General features: G+C 46.1%; 2 protein-coding genes across 5 annotated transcripts in view; one reads left to right on the top strand and one right to left on the bottom strand.

Annotated features, from left to right (window-relative positions):
* The window catches only part of Yars1 (tyrosyl-tRNA synthetase 1), a 32,846-nt gene extending 27,687 nt beyond the window's left edge, over positions 1-5,159 (bottom strand). The window contains exons 1-3 of the mRNA XM_045149266.1: positions 4,940-5,159; positions 1,991-2,137; positions 1,355-1,530 (exon numbers count right to left, since the gene is read on the bottom strand). Coding sequence (XP_045005201.1) covers positions 1,355-1,530; positions 1,991-2,137; positions 4,940-5,107 — 491 coding nt within the window. The 5' untranslated portion in view covers positions 5,108-5,159. The remainder of the gene's footprint in view (positions 1-1,354; positions 1,531-1,990; positions 2,138-4,939) is intronic.
* Positions 5,160-5,398: 239 nt separating this feature from the next.
* The window catches only part of LOC101598410 (S100P binding protein), a 40,510-nt gene continuing 32,150 nt past the window's right edge, over positions 5,399-13,758 (top strand). The window contains exon 1 of one of the 4 annotated variants that reach the window (XM_004665260.2): positions 5,399-5,471. The gene's annotated coding sequence lies outside the window, so the exon portion shown is untranslated. Of the gene's footprint in view, positions 5,472-5,508; positions 5,625-13,758 lie in introns of those variants that run through there. The other 3 variants (XM_045149267.1, XM_045149269.1, XM_045149268.1) reach the window with 3 other exon arrangements.

The following is a 13,758-nucleotide window of genomic DNA, read 5'->3' as shown; positions in this document are numbered from 1 at the left end:
CATCTCAAGACACGTTGAAGAGAACACTGCCTGGTAGTTCCTCATTCAAAATATTGCTTTGTGCATTTTACATGGCTTACATGGGTTCTGGGTAATCAAACCTGATTCCTTAGGCTTCACAGGCAAGTACCTTAACCATTAAGCCATTTCTTCAGTCCTTGTTTTTATTTTACTGTTTCAAGGTAGGGTCTCATTCTAGTCCAGGCTGACCTGGAATTCACTATGTAGTCTCAGGGTGGCCTCAAATTGACAGCTATGCTCCTACCTCTGCCTCCCCAGTGCTGGGATTAAAGGTGTGCACCACCACGCCCAAGAACGTTTCATTTTAAAAAAATATTTTATTTAATAAAACAAAAAAACCAAACATTTTATTTATTATTATTTTGAGGGACAGAGAGAGATAGGAAGAGGCAGATAGAATGGGTACACAAGGGCCCCTAAGCCACTACAAACCAACTCCAGATGTATGCGCCCCCTTGTGCACCGGGCCTACATGGGTCGAACTGGGGTCCTTTGGCTTCACAGGCAAATGCCTTAACTGCTAAGCCATTTCCTCAGCCAGAAACCACTTTTGATAGTAACTTGTCCAGTTTGTAGCTTCCTTTTTTGATTTTAGAGACTAAAACTAGGAACTGGTGCATACTAAGCACATACTCTCCCACTGAACCACATCTAGCCTGTGGCTTGGCTTTGCATATGGCAACATGTTAAGTTATACTCTCAACTACAAACCTCTTAATTATTTGTGATTTGCGCTTTTGGTGTATGTTGCTTAATTATGTCTACTTTAGGATCATAAAAACTTTATAATTTAGGCATATTTTTAAAATTGTTTTCCAAGGTAAGGGTGTCACTGTAGCCCATGCTGATCTGAAACTCACTCTATATAGTCCCAGGCTGGCCTGAAACTCAATTGTCCTCCTACCTCTACCTCCCAAGTTCTGGGATTAAAGGCGAGCTCTACCACACCCAGCTTTTTTTTTTTTTTTTTTTTGGTAGTTTGAGGTAGGGTCTCACTCTAGCCCAGGCTGACCTGGAATTCACTATGTCGTCTCACCGTGGCCTCGAATTCACAGCAATCCTACCTCTGCCTCCTGAATGCTAGGATTAAAGGTGTGTACCATCACGCCTGGCTTGTTTTTTTTTTTTGAAGTAAGGTCACACTCTAGGCCAGGTTGGCCTTGAACACATGGCAATCCTTCTACCTCAGCCTCCTGAGTGCTGGGATCAAAGAAGTGTACTACCATGCCCTAAAGTTTTTAGCATTAAAAAGCTTCCAATCAAAATTTAAAGAATGTCCCACCCCCTAGACCTGTAATTAGCAAAAAGTGCCACAGTCAGTAGGAGCACTTACTTGCTTAGCTGATAATCAGTGCCTTTGATAAACTTGAGCTTATCTAAAGGTACTCCAATGCTCTCCAGCATTGCCTTTATTACATTCTCATAATAACTGGTTCGGAGTTCCAGAAGTTCCCATGGGGCTTTCATATTGTCCAGGTATGCATGAAGGTCCGCAAACAGAATTGTTACCTAGAAAGAAGCACTCATCACAGATGCGGGAGAGGTTCATGGTAGCCCGCCCCTTCCTGACATTTTCTGCAGCAGGTTAGCCATTAGTAAGTTGCCCATGCTCATGGAAGCAATCCTAATCAAACTCAGTGGACCACCAAAAAAAAAAAAAATTTGCATGTAGATAGCTAGATTGAAAGAAGAGGGATTAGTTGAAAAGAAGGCACTGAACATGAATGAGAGGCGGACAAGACAAGTTAATGGGAGGTGACTATGACCAAACTATATTATATATACATATGAAATAGTCATAAGATAAATTAACTGAAACAAATCACTTCAGATTTAAAAAAGAAAAAGATAACCAAAATGTGAATTTGTCCAAGTACTTCCAATCCATTTCCTCACTCCAAACTTTATTTTGAATCTCTTTTGGTCATTTTCCAAGGGCAGCTGCACAGTGGATAGCATGAATTCTCACCTCACATCCAGCCTTCAAGAAGTCCGCAATCTTGGACATGGGCACAAAGTAAGCCACATGTGGCTTTCCTGTGGTTGCTGTGCCCCAGTAAACTTTAAGCTCCCGTTCCTTCAGGATCTCCTTCAGCTTCTCTTCCCCTAGAACCTCCTGTTGTGGAAGCAGAAGAGCTGGTTTAATGTTGGTTCCCCACCTTGTTTATCCTTTACCTCTTGATCAGGGGTCCAGGCTCAGTCTGAGTCACTGGAGTATAGCCACAAGAGCCAACCTAAGGTCACAACACTCTGGGACTGTGTGATTTACTTTGAAGGTGGGTCAGACCAGATTTCTGTTGGCCTGGGATATGGGTTTGAAAGAAGAGACAAGGAACTTCTTGGTCCCAGGTTTCTGGCCTATGCCTTGGCAACTGGTGGTAGATATCATTTTCTTAGATGAGGATTTTTTTTTTTTTTTTTAGTGTTTTCGGTGCTGGGATTTCAGCCCAGAGTCTTACACATACTGCACAGACACTATTCCACTGAGCAACACCCCAGCCCATTTCAAGTTTCACGTTTTGAATGAAAAGATAAATCTGTTTTGGCTAAAACAAAACAAAACAAACAAACAAAAACAGACCAATGCTAGATGTAAAGATCTTAAGTTCCAGCAGGCCTGGGTTACACAACAAGATCTTGTCTCAAAAAGCAGAATTAAAACCGTGCTTGGTGGTGCACGCCTTTAAAAAGACAACATAGTGAATTCCAGGTCAGCATAAGCTAGAGTGAAACTATACCTTGAAAAACAAAAACAAAAACAGAGCTGGAAGGATGGCTTAGCAGTTAAGGCATCTGCCTGCAAAGCCAAGTACTCAGGTTCAGTTCCCCAGGATCCACATAAGCCATATGCACAAAGCGGCGCATGCATCTGGAGTTTGCAGTGGCTAGAGGTCCTGGTGTGCCCATTCTCTCTGTCTGTCCCTCTCTGACTCTCTTAAATAAACAAATAAATAATAAACTTTCTCTCTCCCTCTCTGTCTCTTTCTCTGTCGTTCTCAAATGAATAAAAATAAACAAAAAAATAAATAAAAACAAGCAAGAAAGCCAGAATTAAAATACAGACCAGAGATGTCCAAGTGGGAAGTGGGATGGGGAGAACATGGAGACCTAAGAGAGAGACAGAGGGGAAGGAGAAAAGGGGAAGGAAGGGAAGGGGCTGTCTAGGAAAAGTTGGATAGGAAAAGGGAGAGGAGGGCAAAGAATTGCAAAGAAAGGGGCAGACAGGTTGGGAAAGAGGACTAGAAGGAAAAGAGGATAGGAAAGTGGGAAGGCTATTAGGAAATATGAAGAAGAATAAGGAAAGAGAGGAGTTAAAGGTGAAAAAGAAGAAAACAGGGCCAGAGAAATGGCTTAGCGGTTAAGGCTCTTGTCTGTGAAACCTAAGGACCTAGGTTTGATTCCTCAGTACCCATGTAAGCCAGATGCACAAGGTGGAGCATGCGTCTGCATGGAGTTCTGGAGCTCATTTGCAGTAAACATAAAGCCTTGCAGTAGCAGGAGGCCCGGAAGGTCCATCCTCTCTCTCCTTGCAAACAAATAAATAAAATAAAATAAAAACTTTTAAACAGGAAGAACAAGCTGTGGTCCAACTGCTCTTACGGCTTTGGGGATGATAAATAGCATTATGTTGCCTTGTAAAATAAAGTTTACAAGGCTCTCGTGACATGGTTTCTGTCTATCTGTCCTAAATAAACAGGAAATGACAGTGATAAGTGCTATGTAGGAACAACAGACAAAAAGGTAGAGCAGGGAAAGAGACAATTCAGATACCTTAGTTTGTTATTTAAATACACTGCTCAAGAATGGCTTTCCTAGCCAGATGTGGTAGCACTGCCTCAACTCCCAGAGTTTGGGAGGCTGAGGTAGGAGGATCACTGTGAGTTCCAGGCCAGCCTAGGCTAGAGTGAGACCCTGCCAGGAAAAGATAATAATAAGCCAAGTGTGGTGGTGCACACCTTTAATCCCAGCACTTGGGAGGCAGAGGTAGGAGGACTGCAGTGAATTCGAGGCCACCCTGAGACTACATAGTGAATTCCAGGTCAGCCTGGGCTAGAGTGAGACCCGACCTCGGGAAAACAAAAAACAAAACAAAACAAAAAGGTAATAATAAAAAAATTTAAAGGCCTTCCTCAGAATGTGACAGTGGTCACAGGCCTGAATGATACAAATATTAAGTGTTTGAGCAGCACTTTGCTCCTCCTACTCCAGCTAAATTAGTTTTCTTGGGGTAAGGGGTGTTCAGGGCTTTCAAGATTGACTCAGAGCCTCCTGCTCCTCTAGTACTGAGCTACAACCCCAGTCCCTAAATTAGCCTTTCTTCTGAACCATCGTGTTCTTTCTCCCCACTGGATCTTTACAAGACTCTTCCTCTATCTGAAAGCCTCTTCCCGTGTTCTCCTCATTAACTCCTACTGAAGTTCTTGGCAACAGCAGGAACATCCGTGCAGTGAAGGGGTGATTGATGTGCATCCCTCTGGACACATTTAGAGGTCACTTGCTCAGAGAAAGCCTTCCCTCTCCCCTTAATTTTCTTGCAGAGCTCCAGGTATAGGAACTTCCATTCCAGTGCTTGCTTGCTCTAACTGGTATAACCTTTGATCCTTTCCATTCGAGCTCTGGGAGGACAGGGCCTCAGCGCCTAGCACGGCGCCTGGAACATATTAAGGTGGGTGGGGTGGGAATCCTAGACTCGGTCTGGCTCCTGCACAAAGTAGATGCATGCGCAAGGTGAGCACGCTGCGATTTTCGTGGCACACATTGAATGCCTGCTTCACTGATGCACCAGCAGTGCCTTTCTCAAGAGCTGCCCCGATGCGGAGTCCCCAGCCCCACCCGTTTTGGACCCGGTAGTGGGACTCAGCATCACTGGACCTAAGGACCCCAGCCCCACCAGCGCGTTCCAACCTCCAGGCCCGACCTGCAGGTTCCGGGTGATAAGATGCAATTTCTCTTCGGGGCTGAGAGCATCCCCCATAGCTTCGCTTGCCCCGCTTCCCGTGCTCAGCTGGCACCCGCGCCCTTTCCTGGGTCTCCGCCGCCGCCGCCGCGTGCCGGGAGCTGACACGCTAGTCCCGCCAGGTTGCATCAGCAGAGCCCGTTGCTCGGCTTGTTAGGCCTAGACCCTTTTCCGCCGAGCAGCAGCCGGGAGCAGCCGAGAGTCGAGGAGATCGATGACACGGGAAGGGGCGGAGCCAAGGTAGGCGGTGCGAAGGGCGGGATTGGGGCAACCTGCCCGTGGCGGGGTGGGCAGAACCCTCTCGAAGGCGGGGCGGTTTCCTGCCAATCACTACTTGCTAGCCCTCCCTCCGGGGTTGGCCCGCCGCTTCGGAGTGGTGGTGGGAGGGCAGGAGGGGAGGGAGGGGGAGAGGTCGGAGGAGGGGGCGACAAAATGGCGCAGGGGGCGGAGTGAGGCGCCGTCGCTCGCTCAGGCTTTGGCCCGGCTTCCGGAGGTGAAGAGCTGGGAGGGACCGAAGGGTCGGCGTTCGTCGGCGGGGCCGTGGCCGGGGCGGGGGTTGGGGGTGCCTGTTGCTTCTCCAGCACCCTCGTCCGGCCCTTCGCCGGGCTTAGGGAGGCCGAGGGAAGTGCCGCTAGTCGCTCCTGAGGTGATGGCGGGGTTGGGGGGGGGGTGCTGGGTGAGGAAGAAGGAGGGATTGTCCCTGCCCCCCACCTCCACCTCGGCGGGCCAGTGACGCCCCTCACCCCGCTGAGGAAAAAAAAAAAAAAAGCGAGGTAGAGAGGCTTGCGGGGTCTTCGGGGCCGCGAGCGGCGCCCGGGGTCCCCGGCCCCGTGGGGGAGGGGGCGGGCGCGCTCCCCCACCCCAGCCCTGGGCGTTGCTAGGGGACGGCGCGGGGGGCGGGCCCGCGGGGACACTCCCCCCTCAGCCCACGGACGGACTGGCGGCCCGAGCCTGCGGAGCTGTGACGGCCCGCGTCCCCGTCCCCCCCCAGAAGGTGCGCGGTCCGGTCCCCGGCCCGCCGAGCCGAGTGGCGCCCCGCACCCGAGGCGGGGGATGAGCGGGAAGGAAGCCCGCGCGCGCCGCTCCCACGTTCCGCGGGGAGACGAGAAGTCTCCATCTCCTGGGACGCGGGCGAGGGGGAGCGACGGCCCGAGGCCCCGCGCGGCGGGTGGCGTCGTCTGGCGGCCGCCGCGAGGTTTCTGACGGAGGGGAGGTCACACAGGGTTGTCGGACAGGCTGACCCCCGGCCACGGCCACCGCCACCCTCCTGTGGTTCCCCCCCCCCCCCAAGGGAAGGGATGGCGCCGGCTCCGCTCGGCCCGGAGGGGGTCACGACAGGGCAGGGAGGCGGTGGTGGGCTCGCTCGTCCGATCCACCTCCGGTCTTCTCTCAGTGCGTGTGTTAAGTCTTTACGCAGACCTGCCTAACTTCGACGTTTTCATCCTAGACAGGAACCTGTTGCTTCTGGGTAGTCCCGTCCATCCGCACCCATATGGGAGGTCGTCTGGAGAAACGTTACCCCAGGCAGAGATTTCTAGACCACCCGGGTGGTTTCTCCATCGCACAAAGGAAACTCTTAGATCATTTCAGTTCACTTTGGTTAAAAAAAAAAAAAATTCAGTCCCTTCTATGAGGGATTAAAAAAAAAAAAAAACTATTGCGGAGGGTTCTTCATTTGCATTGCATTTGGAAGAGATTGGAAATGGAAGGCGGGTGGGAAGTCCGGTTCTTTGCCCAGGATCCTAGCTCTTGGGCCGTGCGTGACAGACCCAGCTTGGTGGTGATTTTGGGTTTAGGTTCCTGAAAGAGTGTGTGAGGTGTGCATTTGGCATTGGAGTTTTAGTGGCCTGAATAAAATAAGCCTTTGTACGCTAAGGCATTAGGTTTTCTGAGGTAAAATTAAAAATAGATAGGGAACCAGTTACTGAGGTTGCAACCAGGAGGTTAGAGAACAGAGAGGGGGTGGTACACTGAAGTGTGAAGAAGGGGGTGGACAGGTGAGAGATGTGGAAGGACAGAATAGGGTCATACAGGGATGTGGAGCAGAAGAATTAAAAGATTTGGAAATAAAAAAAGTATTCTTCCCTTAAAACTAAAGTCCCCATATTTTAATGCCGTTTACTAGGCAGGTGATGGTAGAATGGCAGAGCAACTAAGACTGCCATGTGGAGCTTTCCAAGAGCTGCAGTTTTAGAGAGGTTTCCTCCCGTGCAAATTATTTTTTAACTTTATTTTTAAACAAAGGTTATAGTCTTATATCCCCTTTCCCCAAGGGCTCAACTCAGTGGGGTCTTGATGTTCAGTGCAAATTTATACCAACTTTTGCCCAAGATGGTGGCGTATGCCTTTAGTCCCAGTACGGGAGGCAACGACATAGGAGGAGGATCTCAGTGAGTTTGAGGGCACTCTAAGACTACATAGTGAATTCCAGGTCAGCCAGGGCTAGAGCGATTTATATCAACTTTTTTGCCCTCTTCTCCCCCATTTTTTTGGGGGGGCGTTGTCAAGGTAGGGTCTCACTGTAGCCCAGGCTGATCTGGCATTCACTCTGTAGTAGTAGGCTGGCCTCAACAGCAGTTCTTCTACCTCTGCCTTCCCAGTGCTAGGATTAAAGGTGTTCGCCATCCCCCTAACCCTCATCTCCCCTTTGAGACTGAGTTTCAGTAACTCAGGCTGTCCTGGAACTTGGAATGTAGCCAAGGATGACCTTAAACTCCTTATCCGCCTGCCACCCATCTCCCCAGTGCTGGGAATGTAGACAAGCTTCACCGTGCCTGGCTTTTACACACTCTTTTATTCAGTCTTCAGGTGAATGTTACAGTCTGTATTGATGTTCGGAGATCTCGTATGAGTTATTGAATGTCTTGATTTTTGGGTAGTGCTTCTAACACAAGATTATTTATGGGCCAGGATTTAACTACTTTTTGTTTTTTTGAGGTAGGGTTTCACTCTAGTCCGGGCTGAGCTAGAATTCACCAGGTAGTCTCAGGTAGTCTCATGATGCTCCTAGTACCTCTGACTCCCAAGTGCTGGAATTAAAGGTGTGCCGCCACCACACCGGATATTAACTGCTTACAAAAAGTTATTATTTATTCATTTGAGAGAAAGGGTGGGCATGCCAGCCACTGTAAACGAACTCCAGATGCATCTGCCATCTTGTGCATCTGGCTTTACATAGGTACTGGAGAATCAAACCTGGGTCCTTAGGCTTTGCAGGCAAAGTGCTTTAGCCTATTGACTTGCTAGCAAGTATTTTAAAATTTTTATTATTTTATTTACTTTTGGTTTTTCAAGGTAGGGTCTCACTCTAGCCCAGGCTGACCTGGAATGCTGCTGTTTTTTTTTTTGTTGTTGTTGTTTGAGAGAGAGAGAGTGAGAGAATGGGTGCACCAGGGCATCCAGCCACTGCAAAGGAACTTAGATGTATGCGCCACCGTGTGCATCTGGCTTACGTGGGTACTGGGGAATCGAGCCTGGAACCGGGGTCCTTAGGCTTTACAGGCAAGTGCTTAAGCACTAAGCCATCTTTCCAGCCCTCAAGCAAGTATTTTTAACCAAACCCTGAGCTCTCCTTCCCAGTCCCTTTTGACTAGTATTTCAGATATCTGGTCTGCTTTCGTTTACTTGTCTTTTTTTTTGGGGGGGGAGTTCGAGGTAGGGTCTCACTCTAGCCCAGGCTGTCCTGGAATCACTATGTAGTCCTAGGGTGGTCGTGAACTCATGGTGATCCTCCTACCTCTGGGATTAAAGGTGTGTGCTGCCATGCCTGGGTTTCTGGTCTCTTTTTTAATTAGTGATGCAGTGATTCATTTCAGGGTTGAGTAGGTCATACTGGACAAATTTAATTATTATTTGTCAGTTTAAAACTTTTAAAAGATGTTTTATTTTTATTTATTTATTTGACAGAGAAAGAGGGAGGGAGGGAGAGAGAGAGAGAGAGAGAGAGAGAATGGGCACACCGGGGCCTCCAGCCACTGCAAACAAACTCCAGATGCATGCACCCCTTGTACATCTGGCTAATGTGGGTCCTGGAGAATCAAACCAGGGTCCTTTGGCTTTGCAGGCAAATGCCTTAATTGCTAAGCCATCCCTCCAGCCCAATTTAAAACATTTTTTATTTGCAAATGTGTATGGGTTATGGATTCATCAGGGTCTCTTGCTACTGCAAACAAATGCCCATCCACCTTTACCTGAGTGGCTAGGGAATTGAATCCAGGTTAGCAGGCTTTACAAGCAAGTGCCTTTACTGAGCTATCTTCCCAGGCCCCAATTAATTATTATTATTGTTATTATTTTTTTGAGGAAAGGTCTCACTTTGTCCCCAGGCTGTCCTGAACTCACTAAGTAGATCAGGGGCCTTGAACTGATGGCATTCTGCCTTGTTTTAGCCTTCCAAGTACTGGGGTAATAGGCATGAGCCACCATGCCTAGCTGTATATTGTATAATTTCTAAATAAATGGATTGGGGCTGGAGAGGTCAGCCTGGACTAGAGTGAAACCCTTTCTTTCTCTGTCTCAAATTAAAATAAATAAAAAATTTACTTAAAAAACATTTTAGCCGGGTGTGGTGGTGCATGCCTTTGATCCCAGCACTTGGGAGGCAGAGGTAAGGTAGGAGGATCACCAAGAATTTGAGACCACTCTGAGACTACATAGTGAATTCCAGGTCAGCCTGGGGTATAGTGAGACCCTAAAACAAAACAAAATTTGCAAGCAAAGAGAAAATGGGCACACCAGGGTCTCTTGTCACTGCAGATGAACATCAGATGAATGCATCACTTTGTGCATCTGCCTTACATGGATATTGGAGTATTGAATCCAGGCTGTCAGGCTTTGAAAGCAAGTGCCCTTAACTACTGAGCCATCTGTCCAGCCCCAGTTCTTGCATTATTTACTAGTGTATTTAAGTCATTTTATGCTTCTGTACTTTAATTTCCCACAAGTGAAAATCTATTAAGTCCTGCATTTGGCCAAGCCATTAACTAAATAACCTTTTGGAGGAAGCAGTGACACAGAAAGGACTTTAAGGATGTGATTACATAAACTCAGTGCCTGTGATATTTGTGTTTCATAATTAAAAGTGTGTGTGTTTGTGTGTGTGTGTGTGTGTGTGTGTGTGTGTGTGTATTAGAAAGAGGTGGGGGAGAAGTTCTTGTGTAGTCCAGGCTGCCATTAAACTTGCTATCCATCTGTTTTAGCCTCCAAGCTGCACAAGACTTACTTATCTATTTATTTACTTTTTTTTTTTTTTGAGAAAGGTAGAAGAGTTTGGGAGTTAGGGGATGCCAGGGCTTCCTGTCACTGTAAAGGAACTCCAGATGCATGCGTCACTTTGTGCTTCTGGCTTTATGTGGTTACTAGGCCATCATACTTTGCAAGCAAATGCCTTTTATTGCTGAACCATCTCTTAAGCCCCCCAAGATTTCTTAAAAAGAAAAATGAAAAAAAAAAAACTTTTGAAGATAAACACTGTTGCTGCTATATCAAAAGATAACATCAGGGCTAGAGAGATGGTTCTGTGGTTAAGGCAGTTGCCTACAAAGCCTAAAGACCAGGGTTTGATCCCAGTACTCACATAAAGCCAAATACACAAGGTGGCACATTTGCAGCAGCTGGAGGCCCTGAAGTGCCCATTCTCTCTCTCTGCTTGCAAATAAACAAAAATATTTTTTATAAATATTTTTTAAATTTTTGTTTATTTTTATTTATGTGAGAGTGACAGACAGAGAAAGAGGGAGAGAGAATGGGTGCACCAGGGCCTCCAGCCATTGCAAATGAACTCTAGATGCGTGTGCCCCCTTGTGCATGTGGCTTACATGGGTCCTAGGGAATTGAACCTCGAACCAGGGCCCTTAGGCTTCTCAGGCAAGTGCTTAACCACCAAGCCATCTCTCCAGCCTCCAAAATATTTTTTAAGTTAACTTTATAAAATATCTCAGTCACTAGGCTAAGAAATTACTTTTTTAAAAAAATGTTTTATTTTTTTATTTACTTATTTGAAAGAGAGAGAGAGAATGGGCATGCCAGGCCATACAGTCACTGCAAACGAACTCCAGACACATGTGCCACCTTGTGCAGCTGGTTTACATGGGCCCTGGGGACTCAAACCTGGATCTTGGCTTCACAGACAAGCACTTTAACCACTAAGGCATCTCTCCAGCCCAGAAATTACTGACCCCCCAATGGATGTACAACTTAACATGTCTGAAACTCTTAATTGCTGGATTTTTATTTATTTTTATGCTAGGGAATTGAGCCCAGGACCTTGCACATGCTAAGTATGTTCTATATTCTTAACCCCAGTTGCTCAATATTGCTAAAATTAGTGACTTTTAACTTTAGATAATACTAGAAAACTTATTTTCCTTGATAAGATCAATTTTAGAGAGTCGTGTTGCATGATTGGAATTAATGTGTGTCACAGTATCTGGTTTATGATAGAAAATATTTCTTTTCTGGGCTGGAGAAATGGCTTAGCAGTTAAGGTGCATACCTGGAAGCCTAAGGACCCAGGTTCAATTCTTTAGGTCCCGCATAAGCCAGATGCACATGGTGGCACATGAATCTGGAGTTCGTTTACAGTGACTAGAGCTCCTGGCTTGCCCACTTCCCCCGCCCTTCTCTAATAAATAAGAGTCTTTTTTTTAAAAAAAAAAAAGGGAGAGGACTGAAGAGATGGCTTAGCGGTTAAGCACTTGCCTTTGAAACCTAAGGATCCCTGTTTGAGGCTTGATTCCCCAGTACCGATGTAAGCCAGATTCACAAGGGGCCGCATGCGTCTGGAGTTCATTTGCAGTGGCTGGAGGCCCTGATGGGCCCATTCTCTCTCCGTGTCTCTTTCTCTGTCTGTTGCTCTCAAATAAATAAATAAAACTAAACTAAATGTGTTAAAAGAAAAATATTTCCTTTCTGCCCCATCTCACTTCTAAGATAAGTAACTTTAACTAGATTGTTTCTAATTATAAAATTCTGTAATTTCTCTTTTATCACTTTTTCTACGTTATTGTTCATGAAGTTTGTATTGGAGATAGGGTTTTCCTCTAGCCCAGGCTGACTTGGACTTAGTCTCAGGCTGGCCATGAACTTACAGTGATCCTCCTGCCTTAGCCTCCTGAGTGCTGCGTTAAAACTGTGCACCAACGCATCCAGCTATTCATGAGGTTTTTTGTTGTTGTTGTTGTTGTTTTTGGTTTTTCAAGGTAGTGTCTCATTCTAGCCCAGGCTGACCTGGATTTCACTATGTTCATGAGTTTTATATTGTATTTATTTATAGCATATTAGAGTTTAATTTTCAAGTTTTATCTCTAGCAAGATTATATGTTCCTTTAGGGTGGGAATTAATCTTTATTGATTTTACTTTTTTTTTGGTTTCTCAAGGTAGGGTCTTGCTCCTGCCCAGGCTGACCTGGAATTTACTATGTAGTCTCAGGCTGGCCTCAAACTGATAGCCATCCTCTTACCTCTGCCTCCCAAATTCTGGGATTAAAGGTGTTCACCACCACGCCTGGCAATTTCATTTCATTTTATATAATTAATTTATTTTTTATTAACAACTTCCATGATTGTAAACAATATCCCATGGCAATGCCCTTCCTCCCCCTCATTTTATTTTATTTTATTTATTTGGTTTTTCACAGTAGGATCTCTCTCTAGCACAGGCTGATCTGAAATTCACTATGTAGTCTCAGGGTAGCCTTGAACTTCCAGCAGTCCTACCTCTGCCTCCTGAGTGCTGGGATTAAAGGTGTGCACTACCATACCTGTGTCCATATCTTTATTTTTTTTAAATCATATAGAGACATATGTAGCTCAATTCTGAGTGATGATAGTAGTTTAAAAAGTCCTTGCTAGGCTGGAGAGATGGCTTAACAGTTAAGGCATATGCCTGCAAAGCCTAAGGATGCCAGTTCGATTTTCCAGGTCTCACATAAGCCAGATGCACATGGTGGCACATGCGTCTGGAGTTCATTTGTAGTGGCTAGAGGCCCTGGAATGCCCCGTCTCACTCTATTTCTCTCTCTGTCTATCCCCCTCACTCTGTTCTAAATAAATAAATAAATCTTTTTTAAAAAAGTCCTTACTGACAGAGTATGAACTGAAGCTAAAATTCAAGGTACATAATGGACAATAGTAAGAAGGGTGAAGGAAACTTCACAATTAAAAAGCTGTAAGGGCTGGAGAGATGGCTTAGTGATTATGGTGCCTGCTTGGGAAGCCTTGATGACCCAGGTTTAATTCCCCAGTGTCCATGCATGCATCTGGAGTTCGTTTGCAGTGGTTAGAGGCCCTGACATGTCCATTCTCTTTCTAATAAATAAAATACTAACTGGTCGTGGTGGCACACACCTTTAATCCTAGCACTGGGAAGGCAGAAGTAGGATTGCTATGAGTTTGAGGCCACCCTGAGACTACATAGTGAATTCCAGATCAGCCTGGACTAGAATGAGCCCTTACTTCAAAATCAATCAATAAAATGTTAACAATATAGTTGAAAAAAAATAAGTCTGTAAAGACTGGTGTAGCTTGATTTGCATCTAATCTTGGAAGCTAAGCAGGGTCAGGCCTGGCCAGTATATGGATGGAAAGATACTGTGAAATCTAGCCTGTCATGGAAATCTCCCCCACCCCAGGTAGGGTTTCACTCTAGCCCAAGCTGGCCTGGAACTCATTATGTAGTCTCAGGCTGCCCTCAAACTCAGCGATCCACCTACCCCTGCCTCTGGAGTGGTAGGATTAAAGGTGTGCACCACCATGCCCTGTTTATACTGCCAATCTTAGCC

This window comes from Jaculus jaculus, chromosome 5 (assembly GCF_020740685.1).
Source record: "Jaculus jaculus isolate mJacJac1 chromosome 5, mJacJac1.mat.Y.cur, whole genome shotgun sequence".
NCBI classification, from domain to species: Eukaryota; Metazoa; Chordata; class Mammalia; order Rodentia; family Dipodidae; genus Jaculus; species Jaculus jaculus.
Note: the sequence above shows the minus strand (reverse complement) of the source record. Positions and strands in the feature narration are given on the sequence as shown.